Source organism: Sebastes fasciatus, chromosome 12, assembly GCF_043250625.1.
Source record: "Sebastes fasciatus isolate fSebFas1 chromosome 12, fSebFas1.pri, whole genome shotgun sequence".
Classification (NCBI taxonomy): Eukaryota; Metazoa; Chordata; class Actinopteri; order Perciformes; family Sebastidae; genus Sebastes; species Sebastes fasciatus.
The window spans coordinates 5488797-5506950 of NC_133806.1; the positions used below are offsets into that span (position 1 = coordinate 5488797).

Consider the following 18154-nt stretch of genomic DNA (forward strand, 5'->3'; position numbering starts at 1 on the left):
CAAGCCAATCCGAGCAGACTGGGCTTTTTTCCAGTACTCGGTATCGGCCGACAACCAAAGCCCAGGTATCGCTATCGTTATCAGGACTGAAAAAGTCTTTGTATGGTTTTCTTTATTGGTCCAAATCCAAGTAGAGAATTCTGCTTTTATTTATTGGACCACATAAAAACCTTTAGTGCATGTTTGTTTAAACTGTGCATGTCCTCAAGGTGATCACTGTAGACTGTAGAAAAGGTCACAGCATCTGTAACGTCTCCTGCATAGGCGTAGAGTCAGCGGGCGGTCAGGAGCTTAGATATCCACAGTAATAATAATACTGTGAGGTGACCAGATTGGAAGAAAAGGGCATAGCAGAGTTTGAACTGTGAGCTAAACCTGCATCCATTCCTATATTGATCTTTGTGTATTTCACTCCTCTCAGTACATTGCATTCTTACATTGCAAAGTTATGAAAGTGTGTATTTTGCTGCATCTTCTGAACTCTATTCTGAACTCGTTATTCTAAATATAGCGTACACTTAAACTGATATCGATTTTTTTTAGGTCAGCCTTCGTTTTACACCTCGTCCACACTGGGAAAGTCAGGAGCGCGTGGCGGCTGCGTGGCGTGGCGGCTGCGTGGCATGGCGGCTGCGTGGCATGGCGGCTGCGCGGCGTGGCGGCTGTGTGGCGTGGCGGCTGTGTGGCGTGGCGGCTGCGTGGCGTGGTGGCTGAGTGATTCACTCGTCGGGTGTTCACACCACTTGCGTGTCTGCTGCGTTTTTGCTGCTGCAGCTGCTGTTGTCAGCCCTTTCTTTCTACATAGAGTTTGCCTTTTAATGGCCATTTCATTTCATTATAAATATAATTTATATTTATTTTAGACAGAGAAAGGTAAAGAAACATGTGGTAATTTGTAAATAATAGTAATAATCCACAATTAAAACATGGAGCTTTCATGGAGTTCTCCAAGTCACTGCATGTTCTACAACACTGTCCGGCACATATTTCAGAATAAAAGCCTTCTGTTAACAAATGAAGGAATTCTGTCCACAGAAAAAAATGCTTGAGGGCTTTTATTTTTAAATGAAAGCAGGAAGTGTTGATTTAAAAATAAGTCTTTACTTTTTTTCATCTCCGTAACATATTCTACAAATAGACATCGAAGCTGTAGTATTGTAGCTGGTATGATGTCAATGTACAGTCAATAGATCACTTTCACTGTCTGTTGTTGCTGTGAACCGCGCGCCGCACACATCAAAAAGAGGCGAGACCTCGAATCTCTAGAAGAGATGCAGGGGAGACACACGTCTCACGCGGGCAGTGTAGCTGCTCTAACCTGTTAACATGGACGCCGAAATAAAAAAAAAAAAAGGTAACGCAGCCGCCACACGCTCCTGACGTTCCCAGCGGGGGTGAGGCTTTAGGTGGCTAAAATACGTTTTGCTACCGGCCCCGACTACAGCACTGTATTGCTTTACTTCAGTGTTGGTACTCCTGTCTGCTTCTCCAAACTGAGGGCGTGCCGACCGTCATCTACTGTAGGTAATACACTGACTATGGATAGGTACATCACACAATCTCTTTGGAGAAAGCATGTAAGTATACCTTGAGTTTAGAATATTTTGTCACAGTTATGATATTTCCCAGGTGAAGAATGAATCTCTACATTTGCTTATATTGGTCGCTAGCACTGCCACGTTTTGAGAAAAATATTCTATTTGATCAGCTGGACAGAAATTAAGATTATGCTGCAGGAGAAGTTTGAGAAGTTTCTATGAATGTTTTTGATGATTTTTTTTCAAGTTTTTATCATTGTAATGACAGAACTACCAACTTTTAATATTTCATCACCCACCCACAGGACACTAGCCCTATGTAAAACTTTCATAGACACAAATATGAGCATGTAATATACAGTACATATTGATAGATTAAAGTCTCATCTTTTTGGTCACTGTGGTTTAAAAAACAAACAAAAGACGCCTTTTCATAAAAATACTAGCAGCGAGCAAAAATCTTACAAATGTATCTCTGTGCCTTCAAGGCAGTCTGGCAATCCAACAATGTAATAAATCCTTGAAAACAGGGTGTTCGAATTTATCACAAGGGTCCAAAGATGATTCATTTGTTTTAATTTAACACTCCGCCACCAAGGGCAGTGGCTTGATTACCAAAACCTGCAACGGAGGAAGTACTAGGAAACCTGGATTTGACGTCTTTACACAAAATACTGTAAATGATAATTAGTTTTGGAGTCCATGCCTGTAAAATAACTCACTATCTCCATGCACTGCTAACCATCTATAAATCCACTGGATTAACGGCATTAATATTGACTGGGAAAGCAGTTTCACAATATTGACGCCACGTGGGAATAGGCAACCTTGTGCAATGCGTTGTCGAGAGGCTACCGGTTTTCCTTCCGATCAATCACTACGCCAGCTGATTTCACAGATCACTTCCTCATCGCTGGTAAATCAGCTGCTGCAGTGTTCAAACCTGCAGCCCGGTGGTTGCTTCTCCCTCTTAAAACAAATTGCTGTGTTATCTTATCATGTGAGGGAGACGCAGATTGACGCACAGAACCTTTTTTTTTTTTAAATACTGTCTTTCCCGAAGGTTGTTTGTGTTCCCTGTCACTGTGACTGTGGGCTGGCTGCATGCTGAGAAGAAGCTTGTTAGCTTTCTGGTGTTACAGTGTTTTAACTTTACACTGATGAGCGCTAATTCATCGCCTACGCTGATTATCTTTGAATTATTTAATAAATCTGTCATTACAATCCAACCTCATGTGGCCTTTAATAACAGGATGTTTTATTAAATTTTCCAAATGACTCGCTGCTCATAATGTGTAGAAATTCAAACTGAATAAAGAAAAACAGATTCTTGTAGAGGTCAGTTAAGTATTTTCACCAATATAGAGCTATTATCCCTCGACTTGTTTAGTCAATTTTATTTTTCTACATATTATCTTGCTGTCAGACAGACAAATGTTTTTTAATTGGCTCAAAACTGGCAACCATGTAGAATTCAATGTTTGTAAATTAATGCCAAACCCAATCACTAGTGGACAAACACCCTTAAAGGTGGAATTTGTAAGATATGGCCAGAATTTTAGTTTAAAACATTCAGAAAATGAACTAACATTATAAACAGATTGTGAAGAGATTACAGTGTTGACGTTATGCCAAAGACATCTATGTATTGTGTTGCAGAGATATTTACTGAAATGAGCATGCTAACCAGCTAGCCTCAGCCCGTCCTGTCTTTTAATACCACTCGTACATCAGAGGAAACCATGTTTGGCGGCAATCAAAAGAAGAGATATAAAAAGAAGCAAAACAAGAGTAAACATTGGTGTGACTTTCCACCGCTGGAGACAGTTCTTGGCGAGTAAAGAGATGAGGTTTGATATTGAAGTCCCAACGTTTCTTTAAGACTGGCAAGTAACATTTAACGTTAGCTATTTAGCGAAACGCATTTTTATTGCAACAAATGAAAACAGAAAATGTAACAAAAAACCTTCCAAAATGGCGTAGATATATGGTTTTGATGTTGCTAATGTGTTCCTGCTACTATGGTTGTGCTAAAACTGAGCTAAGCAAGCTATAACGTAAACTACAGGCCGACGCCACACATGAGGATTATAAAATAGCAGTGTTATTTTGACCTGCTCTCAGAGATTCAGCAGTTTGGTTGAATTTAGCCTGATTAGTTAGTAGTTGGCATTTTTTTTTTTTAAATAACTGATGATTGCAAATTTAGCTTGTATGGACCCAGTGGTAGAGATGAAATTCTGCCCCTTATTTGTTTGTAGCATGTGCAGAGGCATTACACATTACACCTTTAAAAAGCAAAAAAAAAAGATTGCAAGATTATGGAACCGGACGCATGAACAAAGATTTCAATTTTGCTATAAAAAAGAATGTGATCCGTGTTGAAGGAAAGAGCTTGCACTTGAAGTCAGTTGTTTTACCCCTTAGAGTTAGTACTTACAGGCTGTTCACGAATATAACGAGAGTCTACTCTTGAACACAACAGCATCAGACTCCAGTCCACCTGGACATTTCAAGTGATCAGTCAAGTGTTTCTATAAACGTAAGAAAATAAACCTTTTGGTAACAAAAAGGGAACACGGGGGGCAGAAAGAGGTGAAAATGCACACAGTCTCCCTTATGAAAAAAACATCGAGAGAGAGAGAAAACAGGGGTGTTGGCAGGTATGCCATAAAGGTTGAGGAATCTATGCTATTCTTGGAGGTCTGTCTTCTACAACCCCCTGGAGTCATCACCGTTTCCACTTTCATTTCTAGCCCTCCTTGGCTCATGAGAGCGCCTGGATTGACGGCCCCCGATGCCATTCACATACACATTTACCATCACACACATACACACATACACACACACACACACACACACACACACACACATCCCTGTAATTCTATCTTTGTGAGAACACTCATTGACATAATGTATTCCCTAGCCCCTTATCCTAACCTTACAGGCTGCTCTCATACACCGTTCATAGCTATACCAACGAAAAGTAATGCACTGTAATTCGTATATATCCAACAAAATCAATATGTATGTAATCCCCGTAATCGTGAACCAGGAACTATAAAGAGCGACAAACGCCACGTAGGGAGGTGGTCTGGATGGATGTGTGGGTCAAAAACATTCAACTTTTTTGCCCAGGAGGCCGGTGTCAAACCAGACGTCAACATTGATTCATTTGTCACATAACTTTGGTATTTAAGTTACACTTTTTAAACCCAAATCATGATCTTTTCCTAAACCTATCTAAGTAGTTTTGTTGCCTAACCCTAACTAGGTAGTTTTGTTGCCTAAACCTAACTAAGTAGTTTTGTTGCCTAAACCTAACAAAGTCCTTTTGTTTCCTAAACCTAACTACCGTTAAGTATTTTTGTTGCCTAAACCTAACCAAGTCGATATTTTCCTAAACCTAACCAAGTAGTTTTGTTGCCTAAACCTAACTACGTTAAGTAGTTTTGGTGCCTAAATCTAACAAAATCGATATTTTCCTCAATCTAACCCATTAGTTTTGTTGCCTAAACCTAATCAAGTTGATCCTTTCCTAAACCTTACTAAGTAGTTTTGTTGCCTAAATCTAACCAAGTCGATCTTTTCCTAAACCTGACTAAGTAGTTTTGCTGCCTAAACCTGAACAAGTTGTTTCCTGTGAAGATGGAAGTTTAATTTGAAAAGGCTGTATGCATGTAACGAGCGGAAATTGGCACGTGTTACTAACCCTTACCTAAACCTAATTCTAACCTGAACCCTAAAACCAAGTCTGATCCGAGTGAGGACCGGCCAAAATGTCCTCACTTTCCAAAAATGTCCTCACTATGAAGGTCTAAAACTCAAATTGGTCCTCACAAAGATAGATGTACAAGAAAACACACACACACACACACACGGATTAGTGCGTGTGTGTGTACAGGGTCATAAAAACACACTCATACAGCTACAGGTACACACATAGCACCACCACTCCTGTCGCTGTCCTTGGTGCTGAAATTCCCCGAGCCAATAACAGTGTCGATGTTAACATGCCTATGCAGCCTTTTCAATCAGTCAAACCAGCAGCTCGTTTCTTTGAAAGAAACGTAAGGTTCCCTGGGCTGGGGAGAGCGGGAGATGACGCTGGTTCGTCATAATACACTCTCTAGTTACACTCCAGATTGAATAATATAAAAAGAGTGTGAAGAGGGGATAAGATTAGGGCCTGGGGGAGAGCCTACGTATTGAATCTCAAAGCATGTGCAGCTACATCTCCTAATTTCTCCATAATTACGTCTGGCACCCGAGTATGGGCTCGTATGCCAACGGTTGACATGCATGAGGACCGGCGAAGAATACCGGTTATGCCACAGCGGATGGGGAAATAGTGTCACGGCTGCCAATTAAAATAAAGGGCGGAAGTGAGGGAAGCACCTTGTTTCACCATTTCTCTGTATCTCCACTGTCTCACTCCATCACTGTTAATAATTGATCAAAGTTTGCAGTCTCGGCTTTGATATATCCATGGCAACGGCCTGCGCGGAGAGTGTGTGTCTGCACATACTGCAATGCATGTGTGTGTGTGTGTGTACGCGTCTGTCTGTGTGTGTGTAGATCTCAGAAGGCTGTAAATAGTCTGATGCTGTCGCCAGAATAGCCAGAGAAACAAGCCGTTCTGCTACCACGGGGTATCTGCATCCATTAAAGGGACAGGCTGGGATTAAGTGTTGAGCTTCATGAATATTGTATGATGTTGAACAAGCTGAGGACATCGCTTGATACTACCAACCCTAATGGTCACGAACTAGTGTGTCAATGTGTATTTAGGCATCTGTTTGCCAGATCCAAGCCAAACTTTAACGCGTGTCTCGTATTCGATGCCGCTGTTTGACTTTAAAATACGCAATAAAAGTTCCTCATCATGATAAATTCAGGTCAAGAGACTCTGCTGCATAATTACGCTTCTCCTGCCTTGATCTTGAGATGCGAGCAAACAAAGGGCCAGTTACCGCCCCTGTCTTAATCTCACAGTTAAACAAAGAGTTGTGCTCACAAGGGTGGAGATTCACTCGCTCTCTCTGACCAAACAAGAATAAGGAGTGAGTCGTAATATCATAGCTAATTAATCCCTATTCTTATAATTGCTTTTCTGCCTCTCAGAGAGTAAGATCTTCATTACTATTCCAGCCAGGTGAAAAGTGTTTGCAATGAGAAGGTAAAAAAAAAAAAAACTCTTTCCAAACACACTGTACCCTGAGCAGGGAGCAATAAATTCCCCCCTTGACTTAATTCAAGGAATTAACAGCGTCACTCAGACAATGTTACACCAGCCTCTTTGAGCTGTTCTATTCAAAGGATCTGCATCTATTTATCGAGCCGGAGGCGCCAGTGACTCCTGAAGCACGAGGAGTGATGTCTCCCAATCCCTATGAAATCTGTTCATGCCATTGCTTTATCTTTATGTTTATGGCAGCTACATCTGCAGCTGCCTGCTCCACTACACTTGTAATCAGAGGATGCACACACACACACACACACGCACACATTTGATCTGTTTAGCGTTTGATTGCAAAGAACAAGGTGGATGCATAACCAAATGTGAATAAGCATGCACTGTACTATCAGCTCTACATACATCCAGCATATGAATTTGCACACATATTTTCACAGAGCTGAAATCTTATTTGTTTCTGTGGTTTGCTTCAAGAGTAACTGTGTTGCCATGCCAACTCTCCCTCTTTCTCTCTCTCTCTCCCTCGTTCTCTCTCACAAACACATTCGCTCTCTCTCTCTCTCTCTCTCTCTCTCGCTGCTATTCTGTTTAACAGGATTCCAATGCAGAGCCTTGTACACCAATCAGAATAAAGCTCGTAGCAAAATTTCTAACCAGTCCCAGTACAGTTAACTGTTTGGTGCCCCGGCCACTCTCCAGGCATCTGTCCTGCAGCATGATTGATAATAACCCTCAAGAGAGAAGACAGACTGGATATCCAGTAATTGTTTTCATGTGTCTCTCCACTCATCCCGCTGTTGAGAAAAAATGGTTCCTTTTGGGGGGAAAAAACTTTCAGAATAACAATTAGGACAAACAGCAACAAGGCGCAAATAAGAACATTTGTTTTACTAAGATAAATAATGTGCTTTTTAATTAAAGTCTCTGTCAGTGTAGTGGGTGGTAATCTGGGGCAGCGAGGGGAAATGAAACCAGTCGGGGGGCGGATATTGGATTTATGGTGGTTGATAATGCTGACATTTTAAAATACCACCATGATTAATGATTGATGAGCAACAAGCAGGAGGTGTGTTTGTCCATTTAGCACTAAACCGGCTCTCTGTATACGTGGCATGGCAGCCCCCCTTTGTGAAGCAGAGTGAAGACTTGAGGGGTTAGTTATCAGTGGGGTGACCTTTTTATGAAAGCTCCTCTTTGAGACATGTGACCATGGGGAAAAGACAGGTGTTCCTTAAAAAATGGCAGCCTGTCTTGTTTTTGTTTTTTTTAGCAACGTGACATTTAATATACCTGAGATGCATCTGGAGAAAAAAACAGACCGGGAAATATAATAATAACCTCCATAAAGTCAGAAAACATTGCATCACAATGAAACAGTGCATGACTTCTGTGATTATGAGTGTTCTACAGTATTGTTATACTACATGGTACAAGAGTTTCTCCACTACTTTAAAGTCAAAACTGCTTCACCAAATGAAAATCTGCTCAAAGATTGTAGGTCAACCCCCCAATTCTATGAATCAGCCTCTCATAATAACATATTAAGGCTGGCTAACACCATCGTCTCTGACCCCAACCATGTTTTGAACAGTGAATATGAATTGTTACCATCAAATCGGAGATACAGGGTTTAATAAGGTTAGACTGAAGCACTCTTTTGTGCACCAGTCAATCCTAAAACTAAATATGGAGCCTAATAATCCCAGATCAAATGTACGTTGAAGTGCCCTGAATATCGTCTTCTGTGATTGTAATGTTTAAATGTATGTATCCTTGTTTCTTGTCTTTGTCCTTTCTGTGATGTTGCAAATGGAGCTGATGTAATACAAAACAAATTTCAGACCTGTCTGACAATAAAGTATTATCGTGTTATCGTAAATGACACTTAAAACTACATCAGTTATGATAATTAGAGAGGGAGGTGATTAGATCTCCCCTCACTGACTGAACCACACAGATGCACTTAAAGGACCCATACCGTGCTCATTTTCAGGTTCATACTTGTATTTTGTGTTTCTACTAGAACATGTTTACATGCTGTAATGTTAAAAAAAATAAACTTTATTTTCCTCATACTGTCAGCCTGAATACACCTGTATTCATGCTCTGTCTGAAACGCTCCGTTTTAGTGCATTTCAACGGAATTGCAACAGAATTGCGTTGCTAGGCAACAGTTTGGGTCCATGTTTACTTCCTGTCAGCTAATGTTATTTACATACACTGCGACCAGGAAATAAATTGGGACACATTTTGAATGTTTACGTTTAAAACTGTGCAATGATCTATATATATTGTGTATTTGTGACATCACAAATGGGCAGAAATCAAATGCACAATTTTTGCATACGGGCTGTGTGTATTTCTCCGTATATATTGAGCTTTTTGATAGTTTAACAGTATTTATATATAGCACTTACACCTGCTTTATAATATATAAGACATGAAAATTCCACTTTTTACAATATGGGACCTTTAAGTACAGTACTTCCTCTGACTCTCCAAAGCGTGGGAAACATATAATAAGCTCCATATAAAGTCAGAAAACATTGCATCACCATGAAACAGTGCATGACAAATGCCACTTAAAAATGACATCAGTTATGATAATTAGAGACTGACTGACACCACACACATGCACTTAGGTGCGCACCTCCTCTGACTCTCTCCAACCACATGCACTCTCACTCACCATGCTGTCGTAGTGGATGAGCTCCAGCTCGTAGTCGGGCAGGATGTCGCTCCTGTTGTTCACCAGGTCCAGGGCCATCTGAGCGGAGGGCATGCACGCCTGACCGCCGGGCCAGCCTCCACTCATCGGGAAAAGAGCTCCGATGTACAGCTTCTTCTTTCCTGCGGATGATGGCCGTGGCCAGAGGAGGAGAAGGACCATGAGAGATGCCCGGAGGAGGAACATCGCATGACTTCTGCACATCACCAGCAGCATGGTTTCAAGGTGAGCTGAACTGGAGACAAGTTGCTGCAGCTGAATCTGATTTTTCGTGCGTAATTTTGTTGGAACTCAACACGTGTCCGGCTCCTAAACGTCGATTTTGGCAGATATTGTGCATGCAAACTATTTACTTTTAATTGCAAGTGTTTAGCAATCGAGTAAATAATCAAGTCGGTGTATAATTTAGCATAATGCACGGTTAATTATATACATGCATGCTGGATTATTTTCGGGTACAAAGTCAAACACAGTTCAGACTTTTGCAGCGATCATGTGAGGACACGCGGCTGCTGCTGCTGCTCAACCTCGAGGAGCTCATCAGTCAAGTTTCCATCCAGCTCGTATCATATCTGTGCAATTCAAACACACATTTGTTGCAGTGACTAAAACGAACGCGTCGCTTTGTGCTTTGCAATCAATCATGAATATATTGGACAGCGCCTACTCACGAGTTTTACGCACAAAAGCAAAAAAAGGACGCGCGAATTAGATGCTGTGGAGTCCGCGCAGAAACACGTCAACCGGGTCAAATGAGATGTGGATTTTGAAGCTGCATGCTAAAAAAAACACAACACACAACAGTGTGAAGTGAGAGCTGAAGCAGCAGAAATAGCAGAAATAGAAGGCAGCATCTCTCCAAAGCCCTTTAACGCAGAACGTATTCCAACAGATGAAACGATTTGCCGCGGAAAAAAAGCAAAGCAGGCGCGCCAGAGAGCCAGAGAGCTGCGACTGATCCACTGCAGCACCGACAGCAGGCTGAGAGAGTGTGTGAGAGAAGAGAGAGAGAGAGAGAGAGAGAAAGGAGAGGAGAGGAGAGAGAGAGTGAAGAGAGAGAGAGATGAGGAGAGGAGAGGAGAGAAGAGGAGAGAGAGAGAGAGAGAGAGAGAGATGAGGAGAAAGGAGAGAGATGAGGAGAGGAGAGAGAGTGAGAGAGAGATGAGGAGAGGAGAGGAGAGAGAGAGAGAGAGAGAGATGAGGAGAGAGGAGAGGAGAGAGAGAGAGATGAGGACAGATGAGAGGAGAGAGAGAGAGAGAGAGATGAGGAGAGAGGAGAGGAGAGAGAGAGAGAGATGAGGACAGATGAGAGGAGAGAGAGAGAGAGAGAGATGAGGACAGAGGAGAGGAGAGAGAGAGAGATAGAGAGATGAGGAGAGAGATGAGGAGAGAGGAGAGGAGAGAGAGAGTGAGAGAGAGAGAGAGAGAGAGAGAGAGAGAGAGAGAGATGAGTGTGGTTGGGAGGAGAGAGGAGAGGAGAGGAGAGGAGAGGAGAGAGAGAGAGAGAGAGAAGAGAGGAGAGAGAGTGAGAGTGAGAGACAAGAGAGAGAGAGATGAGGAGAGGAGAGGAGAGGAGAGAGAGAGAGAGAGATGAGGAGAAAGGAGAGAGATGAGGAGAGGAGAGAGAGAGAGAGAGAGAGAGAGAGAGAGGAGAGATGAGAGGAGAGGAGAGAGAGAGAGAGAGAGATGAGGAGAGAGGAGAGGAGAGAGAGATGAGGACAGAGGAGAGGAGAGAGAGAGAGATAGAGAGATGAGGAGAGAGATGAGGAGAGAGGAGAGGAGAGGAGAGAGAGAGTGAGAGAGAGAGAGAGAGAGAGAGATGAGTGTGGTTGGGAGGAGAGGAGAGGAGAGGAGAGAGAGAGAGAGAGATGAGGAGAGAGGAGAGGAGAGGAGAGAGAGAGAGATGAGGAGAGAGGAGAGGAGAGAGAGAGAGATAGAGAGATGAGGAGAGAGATGAGGAGAGAGGAGAGGAGAGGAGAGGAGAGAGAGAGAGAGAGAGATGAGGAGAGAGGAGATGAGAGAGAGATAGAGATATGAGGAGAGGATAGAGAGATGGAGAGAGAGAGAGATGAGTGTGGTTGGGAGGAGAGATGAGGAGAGAGGAGAGGAGAGGAGAGGAGAGGAGAGAGAGAGAGAGAGAGATGAGGAGAGATGAGATGAGAGAGAGATAGAGATATGAGGAGAGGATAGAGAGATGGAGAGAGAGAGAGATGAGTGTGGTTGGGAGGAGAGATGAGGAGAGAGGAGAGGAGAGGAGAGGAGAGGAGAGGAGAGGAGAGGAGAGGAGAGGAGAGGAGAGAGAGAGAGAGAGAGATGAGGAGAGATGAGATGAGAGAGAGATAGAGATATGAGGAGAGGATAGAGAGATGGAGAGAGAGAGATGAGTGTGGTTGGGAGGAGGCTCTGGGCAAAAATCTCCTCAAAGATTTTCTAATGAGTTACACGCTGCGCTCAACTTAAACACTACATCCATCCACCGGAGTCCCACACAACCTCATTTTGTCACATTTTCTTCTTTTGCATTTAGCTTCTCTGACTCCCACCACTTGCTGCTGCAGCTGCTGCTGGCTCACACCGTACACTGTAAACAATATCTGTTAGTTTACAGCAGGATTTCAACAGTATTAACCTGTTATTGCTAAAAACAGTGCTTTACTGTTAATACAAAAGTAAACCTGTTAAATTACGCTCATAGGCTGTTTTTTAACTGAACTATAATGCATTCTTAATCAACTGTCTAAAGGATCATCAGTAACAGTTTCATGCAGTATTTGTTTAATTCTGGGACCTGATCTGCACATGTGAGGCTTGTACATTGTACATGATTGTAAAATCAGTGAAATAGCTTTATTGTTCTTCATCACATGTTGTTCTGGTTTGCATTCTGTGCTTGTAGCCAGCTAGAGACAGACATTTTGGGAAAAGTGTCAACAAGTCTATTATAGCCTTTTTCCTAACAAGTGCCTTTAATTGTATTTAGTGTGACTATTCCTATATGTCTGTAACCTGCTAAGTCTATTCATTTACGCAAAAAATAATGTTGCATGTAAAAAATACAACCTAAATAGTGCATTAAAACAACAACATAAGTAAGATAATGTAAAAGAAAGGTGGAAAACAGCTATATAATGTATCTTTAAACAGTAAATTAACTGTAAAATACTGTGAAATTAATAAAAAAAAACAGTTCAAACTGTATTTTTCATTAACAGTACAAAGCTGTAAATTTCAGCGACAGTATAATAATGTTAATTTTACAGTAACATAAAGGCAACCCTGCTGCCAGTTCTTTACTGTTATTTTACTGGGACATTCTTAACAGTGTAGGCTATATAGTGCATCCATAATCAATTTCTGATCAATGCATCAGTTCAAGGAGGCTAAATAGTGACGTTACCGGGGTTAAAGGTCAATTTAAACAACTATCAAATACCCAGAGGGTATAGCATGAATTTGGGTCATTTGCATGTCTAGGAAGGACTGGGTGGCAAGGTGAAAAGCAATACCACATCAATGATGGAGTATGTTCTCATATTGATAATATACATAGACAAGCATAGAGTTATTGACCCCACTAGATGCCACTAAATCCTACACACTGTACCTTTAAATAATCAAACGTTTTTACAAATCATCCTGAGGGGGACATGAATGTGTGATCCAAATTTCATGGCAATTCATCCAAATGTCAACCTCATGGTGACGCTAGAAGAAAAGTCAAGGGATCACCAAAGACAGGAGGGTTTATCCTCCGGGAACCATGAACATCTGTACAGAATTTCATGCCAATCCATCAAATATTTGTTCGGATATTTCAGTCTGGATCAAAGTTGTGCTTCGACAGACCACAAGGTGCTATTGCTAAAAACACTGATTTTACTCTTAGAACCTGCACGATCAACAACAGTCATTTAAATGCTGTTGAAAATGAATGTAACCTTTAGCCTGGTTTTAACATAGATACGTAGATGCTGTTTGACCTGCAAATCAATAACTCTATGCTTGCTGGCCTAGCACACACGAGCAGTGAGCAACACTGCTCTGTAACCACCTCTGCTAATTCATAGACCATTTCATCTCTTCCTCCTCTCCACGGCCAAGTCTATAAAATGCTACAGAAGCTGCTTCGAGAAATCAGCAAAAAATGTGGCAGGCGGTATCAGTCATGGCTGACTTTATCTGCTTTCATTTCACGAGTAGAAACAGTGATGTAGTTATTGTCGATAAGAGAGAGACTGGACTCCCTGTACACCTGTTTGAACCCCCTGTTCACATCCAGCACAGTCACACAAGTGAACACAAAGTCATTCACAATGGCCTTTAGGCTTTTAACGGACCAGTGTGTAACATTTAGGGCAGTGGTTTCCAACCTGGGGTTTAGACCCCTCTTAGTATCAAAATCTAACAAAGTATTCAATCCATACTTGTTGGTTTTTAGCCTTTCAAAAACAACATTTCCACTGCGATCAAAAACGCATTTGCTCTCCCGCTTGACGCACACAAAGGGAGACATTAAAGGCACTGCATTAAAGCAGCAATTTAATAACGCCATAAATTACATCTATTTAACGACAATAACCAAAAAGCTATTTTGGCTCTAACGCTATTATAGTCAATTAATTTAGTCGTTACCAAAAGAAAGATCATATTATGTATCTACTTTCGCTTGACGAATTTGTCAAGATGTCATCACTTTATGTTGACGAAACTGACGAGTTATATTCATTAGAAAAGAAACTTGATTTAGTACTAAAAATTTTTAAAACTTAATGATCTTACATGAATGATCTGCCAACATCATTTGATATTGATGAATCCTTTGAGGGATGTTCCATCCAAAGGTTAACTGCTCGTTATCTAAGAACAATACTTTACCAACAATTCTTTTTTTTGCCATTTCCAATGCAGCCTATTTGGATTATTGACTACACTCTTATTCCATTTCATGCTCATGTTTTTGTAGTTCTTGTGTAAGCGCTCTAATTGCAATGTAATGCCAGTGTTAAAGTTCCCTCTTGAAAATTACTTATTGCAGCAATTGAGAAGGAGACCATTATTTCTTCAGTCTAAATTAAAAACCCTCCGTAGTTAGGCGATGGAATATGACTGTTATATCACCCTGGTTCATTACCCAAATCTCATTATCTGGATATCTCCATGTAGCAGAGAGCTATTCAGATACAGCTGCTAACAAGCCCTCACAGGCTGAGGTGAGTGTAGTGATCATCTGCTGGCATTTGCCTTCCACTTTCCACTTCCTCATCCTCGCTGCCACCCCGTGACCCATCCAACGCACTATCAATTATTCAGCCGTGAACTTTAAATGCTTTTTTTTGCTCCATAATCCTACAGCCAACACATGCAAGACGCACCAGCAGCTTCGGGCAGTGCAGTGTTAACAACCCCCGTGGTGGCAAATGCCACATTCAGAGGAGACATTATCTGTGGCACAGCCTGGAGAAGATGCAGTGGAGACATGAGTGGTGTAACATGTTGCTGAGCCACTTTAATGAGGGCCTTGTACTGTATGTTTGTGTGTCTGCAGTTTGCACACTGGGCATCCTTCAGGAGGATAATGGCCTGTTTTCCTCCTGGCAGATGCGTTAGTGGAAAAACACTATTTTGGATGTTCCATTTTTAACACCAGATTACATTGTCCTCCACCTGCGGAGCACATGTTATTCAGGAAGCAATCCAAATGATTGTGAAAATGCTCTGACATAATATATTGTGTAAAATCAATCAAGACCGAACGCTGACATTTTGTGGACGTAAGGTTTTTCCACAATGCTGACGGTACAATTCAGACCCATTTTCATTGTGCAGAGATCAGACTTTTGGTCAAAGAGTATTTCATAATCCATTCTTTGTGGGTTTTTTTTAACTTTGCTTGTCGTACCAGATGGGCAAGGTGAAACCTGTATTTACACATTGCAGGGTCAGTATCATTGGAACAATTTAAAGGAGCATAAATGTTGGCCAGCATGCAATAAAAAATACAGTTCATCATGCAGTAAAAAGCTCTAACTTCGATACAATATCATCATTACATAATTTGTCCAGCAGCAGCAGCAGCACAGCACACATTACCTAGTTTCCAATACTCTGCAGCACCTCAGCTATTAGAGTAATATATCATTCCTGAGTATCAGGGTGGAAGGGAGTTAAGAATAATAAGTTCATTGTTCGACTGTAAAAAATACCGTGCCACTAGGGCATAGCTTTATAGCAACATTTGGTAACCGATGACTATAGCTATGAAAGAGGAATACCATCTGCTACAGCACTACCACAGTGTTTAGACTGTATTCAGCAGCTTTAAAGAGGATTTATTATGCGTTTTCCCTTTCCTTTAGTGTGTTATGTCGTTTTTTGTGCATGTAAAAGGTCTGCAAAGTGACAAGTCCACGCCAAAGGGAGTTACTCTCCCCGACAGAAACACTGCTCCCGAACTGCCTGAAACACCTTGATTGAAGTCCTGCGTTTTCTTCTGTGATGTGGTGATGTCACCAATTGCATAATACCTACCTAGCAGCTAGTTTTGGCACACCATCAAAAAAAGCAATTTAGAGTAGGGCTGCGCAATTAATTAAATATTAATCACGATCACAATTTGGGCTTCGCACAATGAAATGAACACGATCGACTGCGGTATTGACATTTAAAATGCTCCGCTCATAGAAAACTCTGCGGCAAAAATCAAACGCTTCCTAAACTAACAGCTAGAGATGTCAATCAGCAGCCGATTGAAGCCTGCCGGGTTTCACCAGTCTCATATATACGATTTGTTTGCCGGTCACACTCACATGTGCAGCCGCCACATGATGGTTTTACGTCAGCACACAGCGGCACAGTCAGTAACGTCACACACACAACATGTCGTCAGTGTGGAAGCTCTTCAGTGTGAGTGAAGAAGAACATAAAGCTGCAATTTGTCACAACTGCAAGTCCAAAATAAGAAAGAAAGAACCTTAAAAACATTTGGAACAACTAAGTTAATCAGACTCTTATTATATTGTAATTCATTCCCATGATGCTGCTCAGAGTCATCACAGTGACCGGCTCGTCTGCCGACAGCACGGAGCTGAACAACTAATGTTAACAGAGGGTTACATTATGGTAGAAGCTATATTCAGTAAAAATGAGCAATGGAAGAAGAATTATAACCCTATCATGATGCGTTCATATGTAATCTTGTAAAATGTAGTTTTTTGACAAGAAACGTAAATAAATGTTTTCACAGCAGTATAAAATAGATCTTAGAGGGAGGAATATGACCTGTTTAACTTCCTAACACTAGCTCTAAGCAGCTTATAATATATAATTAGAGCTACTAATGCCAAGATGTTTTTAAAAGCAGTGAAAGCAGTGCTCTGTATATATAAAAAAAAATAATTGTGACATAAATTTGGCCAGGAGGGGGGCCTCTTTAAAAATCCATTTCTTGCCACGTGTGAGGCTCAAATTCACATTTCCATCGGATGAGGAGTGTGAGTCGTGTTTTTAAATACCAGCATAACTTTTTGGGGCAACCAGCCTATGAACAGTTTGTAGGGCTGTAAGTTTTCACATCATGTGATACTGAACAGATAACTCACATGCCACGTTTAAAGCACTGCTGAAACCCCAATGATACAACCCGTGTTCTTTAAAGGATGAATGTGGCAATATGTTGTCTTATCTTCAACAAATCCTGTGAAAAGACCAAAAACCAACAATGAATTTATACAACTATAGCACTGTCTGTGTTGCCGAAGACTGATATATCTAATTCCTCTGTGCCATAGAGCTCTATTGTTGTCAAATAAACTATTAAAAACACATCAATGAGCCTTCATGGGCTTTGATTACGATGAACACGGGCACTGTAGTTTATTTTGAGTCAGTCCCACAGACACCGTCCTGCTGCTGTAAATACTCCCTCGTGCACCAAATGTGTATTAATCCACCACTGAAAATAGTCTCCAGTAAATGCAGTTTATATTCCTGTTTTAGTAACATATTTAATAAACTACTCTATTCAAAATTCAACTTTGTCAGACAAACGCACATCCCAAAAGGTGCAACAATTATCTTCACATAAAGACAAATAACAAACCTGCACACTTTTATCTCACTGACAATTTTATAATATATATATATATATATATATATATATATATATAATAAATATTTAGAATAATGCCACCCATTCTCTTCAATGCCTGTCAGCACTTCTAATAAGAGAGAAGAATAGAATAATCAAAAAATTAGGGCTGTCAATCGATTAAAATATTTAATCGCGATGAATCGCATGATTGTCCATAGTTAATCACGATTATTCGCAAATTAAATAATTAAACAGTTTTTATGTTCAAAATGAACCTTAAAGGGAGATTTGTCAAGTATTTAATACTCTCATCAATATGGGAGTGGACAAATATGCTGCTTTATGGAAATGTATGTAAATATTTATTATTGTAAATCAATTAACAACACAAAGCAATGACAAATATTGTCCAGAAACCCTCACAGGTACTGCCTTTAGAATAAAATATATGCTCAAATCATAACATGGCAAACTGCAGCCCAACAGACAACAACAGCTGTCAGTGTGTCAGTGTGCTGACTTGACTATGACTTGCCCCAAACTGCATGTGATTATCATAAAGTGGGCATGTCTGTAAAGGGGAGACTCGTGGGTACCCAGAG

At 41.0% G+C, this 18154-nt stretch overlaps 1 protein-coding gene across 2 annotated transcripts in view; it reads right to left on the minus strand.

Annotated features, from left to right (window-relative positions):
* The window catches only part of gabbr1a (gamma-aminobutyric acid (GABA) B receptor, 1a), an 85089-nt gene that overhangs the window by 48890 nt on the left and 18045 nt on the right, over positions 1-18154 (minus strand). For both annotated transcript variants that reach the window (XM_074652794.1, XM_074652793.1), the window contains one exon: positions 9425-9585. In XM_074652794.1, the coding sequence (XP_074508895.1) occupies positions 9425-9585 (161 nt within the window). The remainder of the gene's footprint in view (positions 1-9424; positions 9586-18154) is intronic.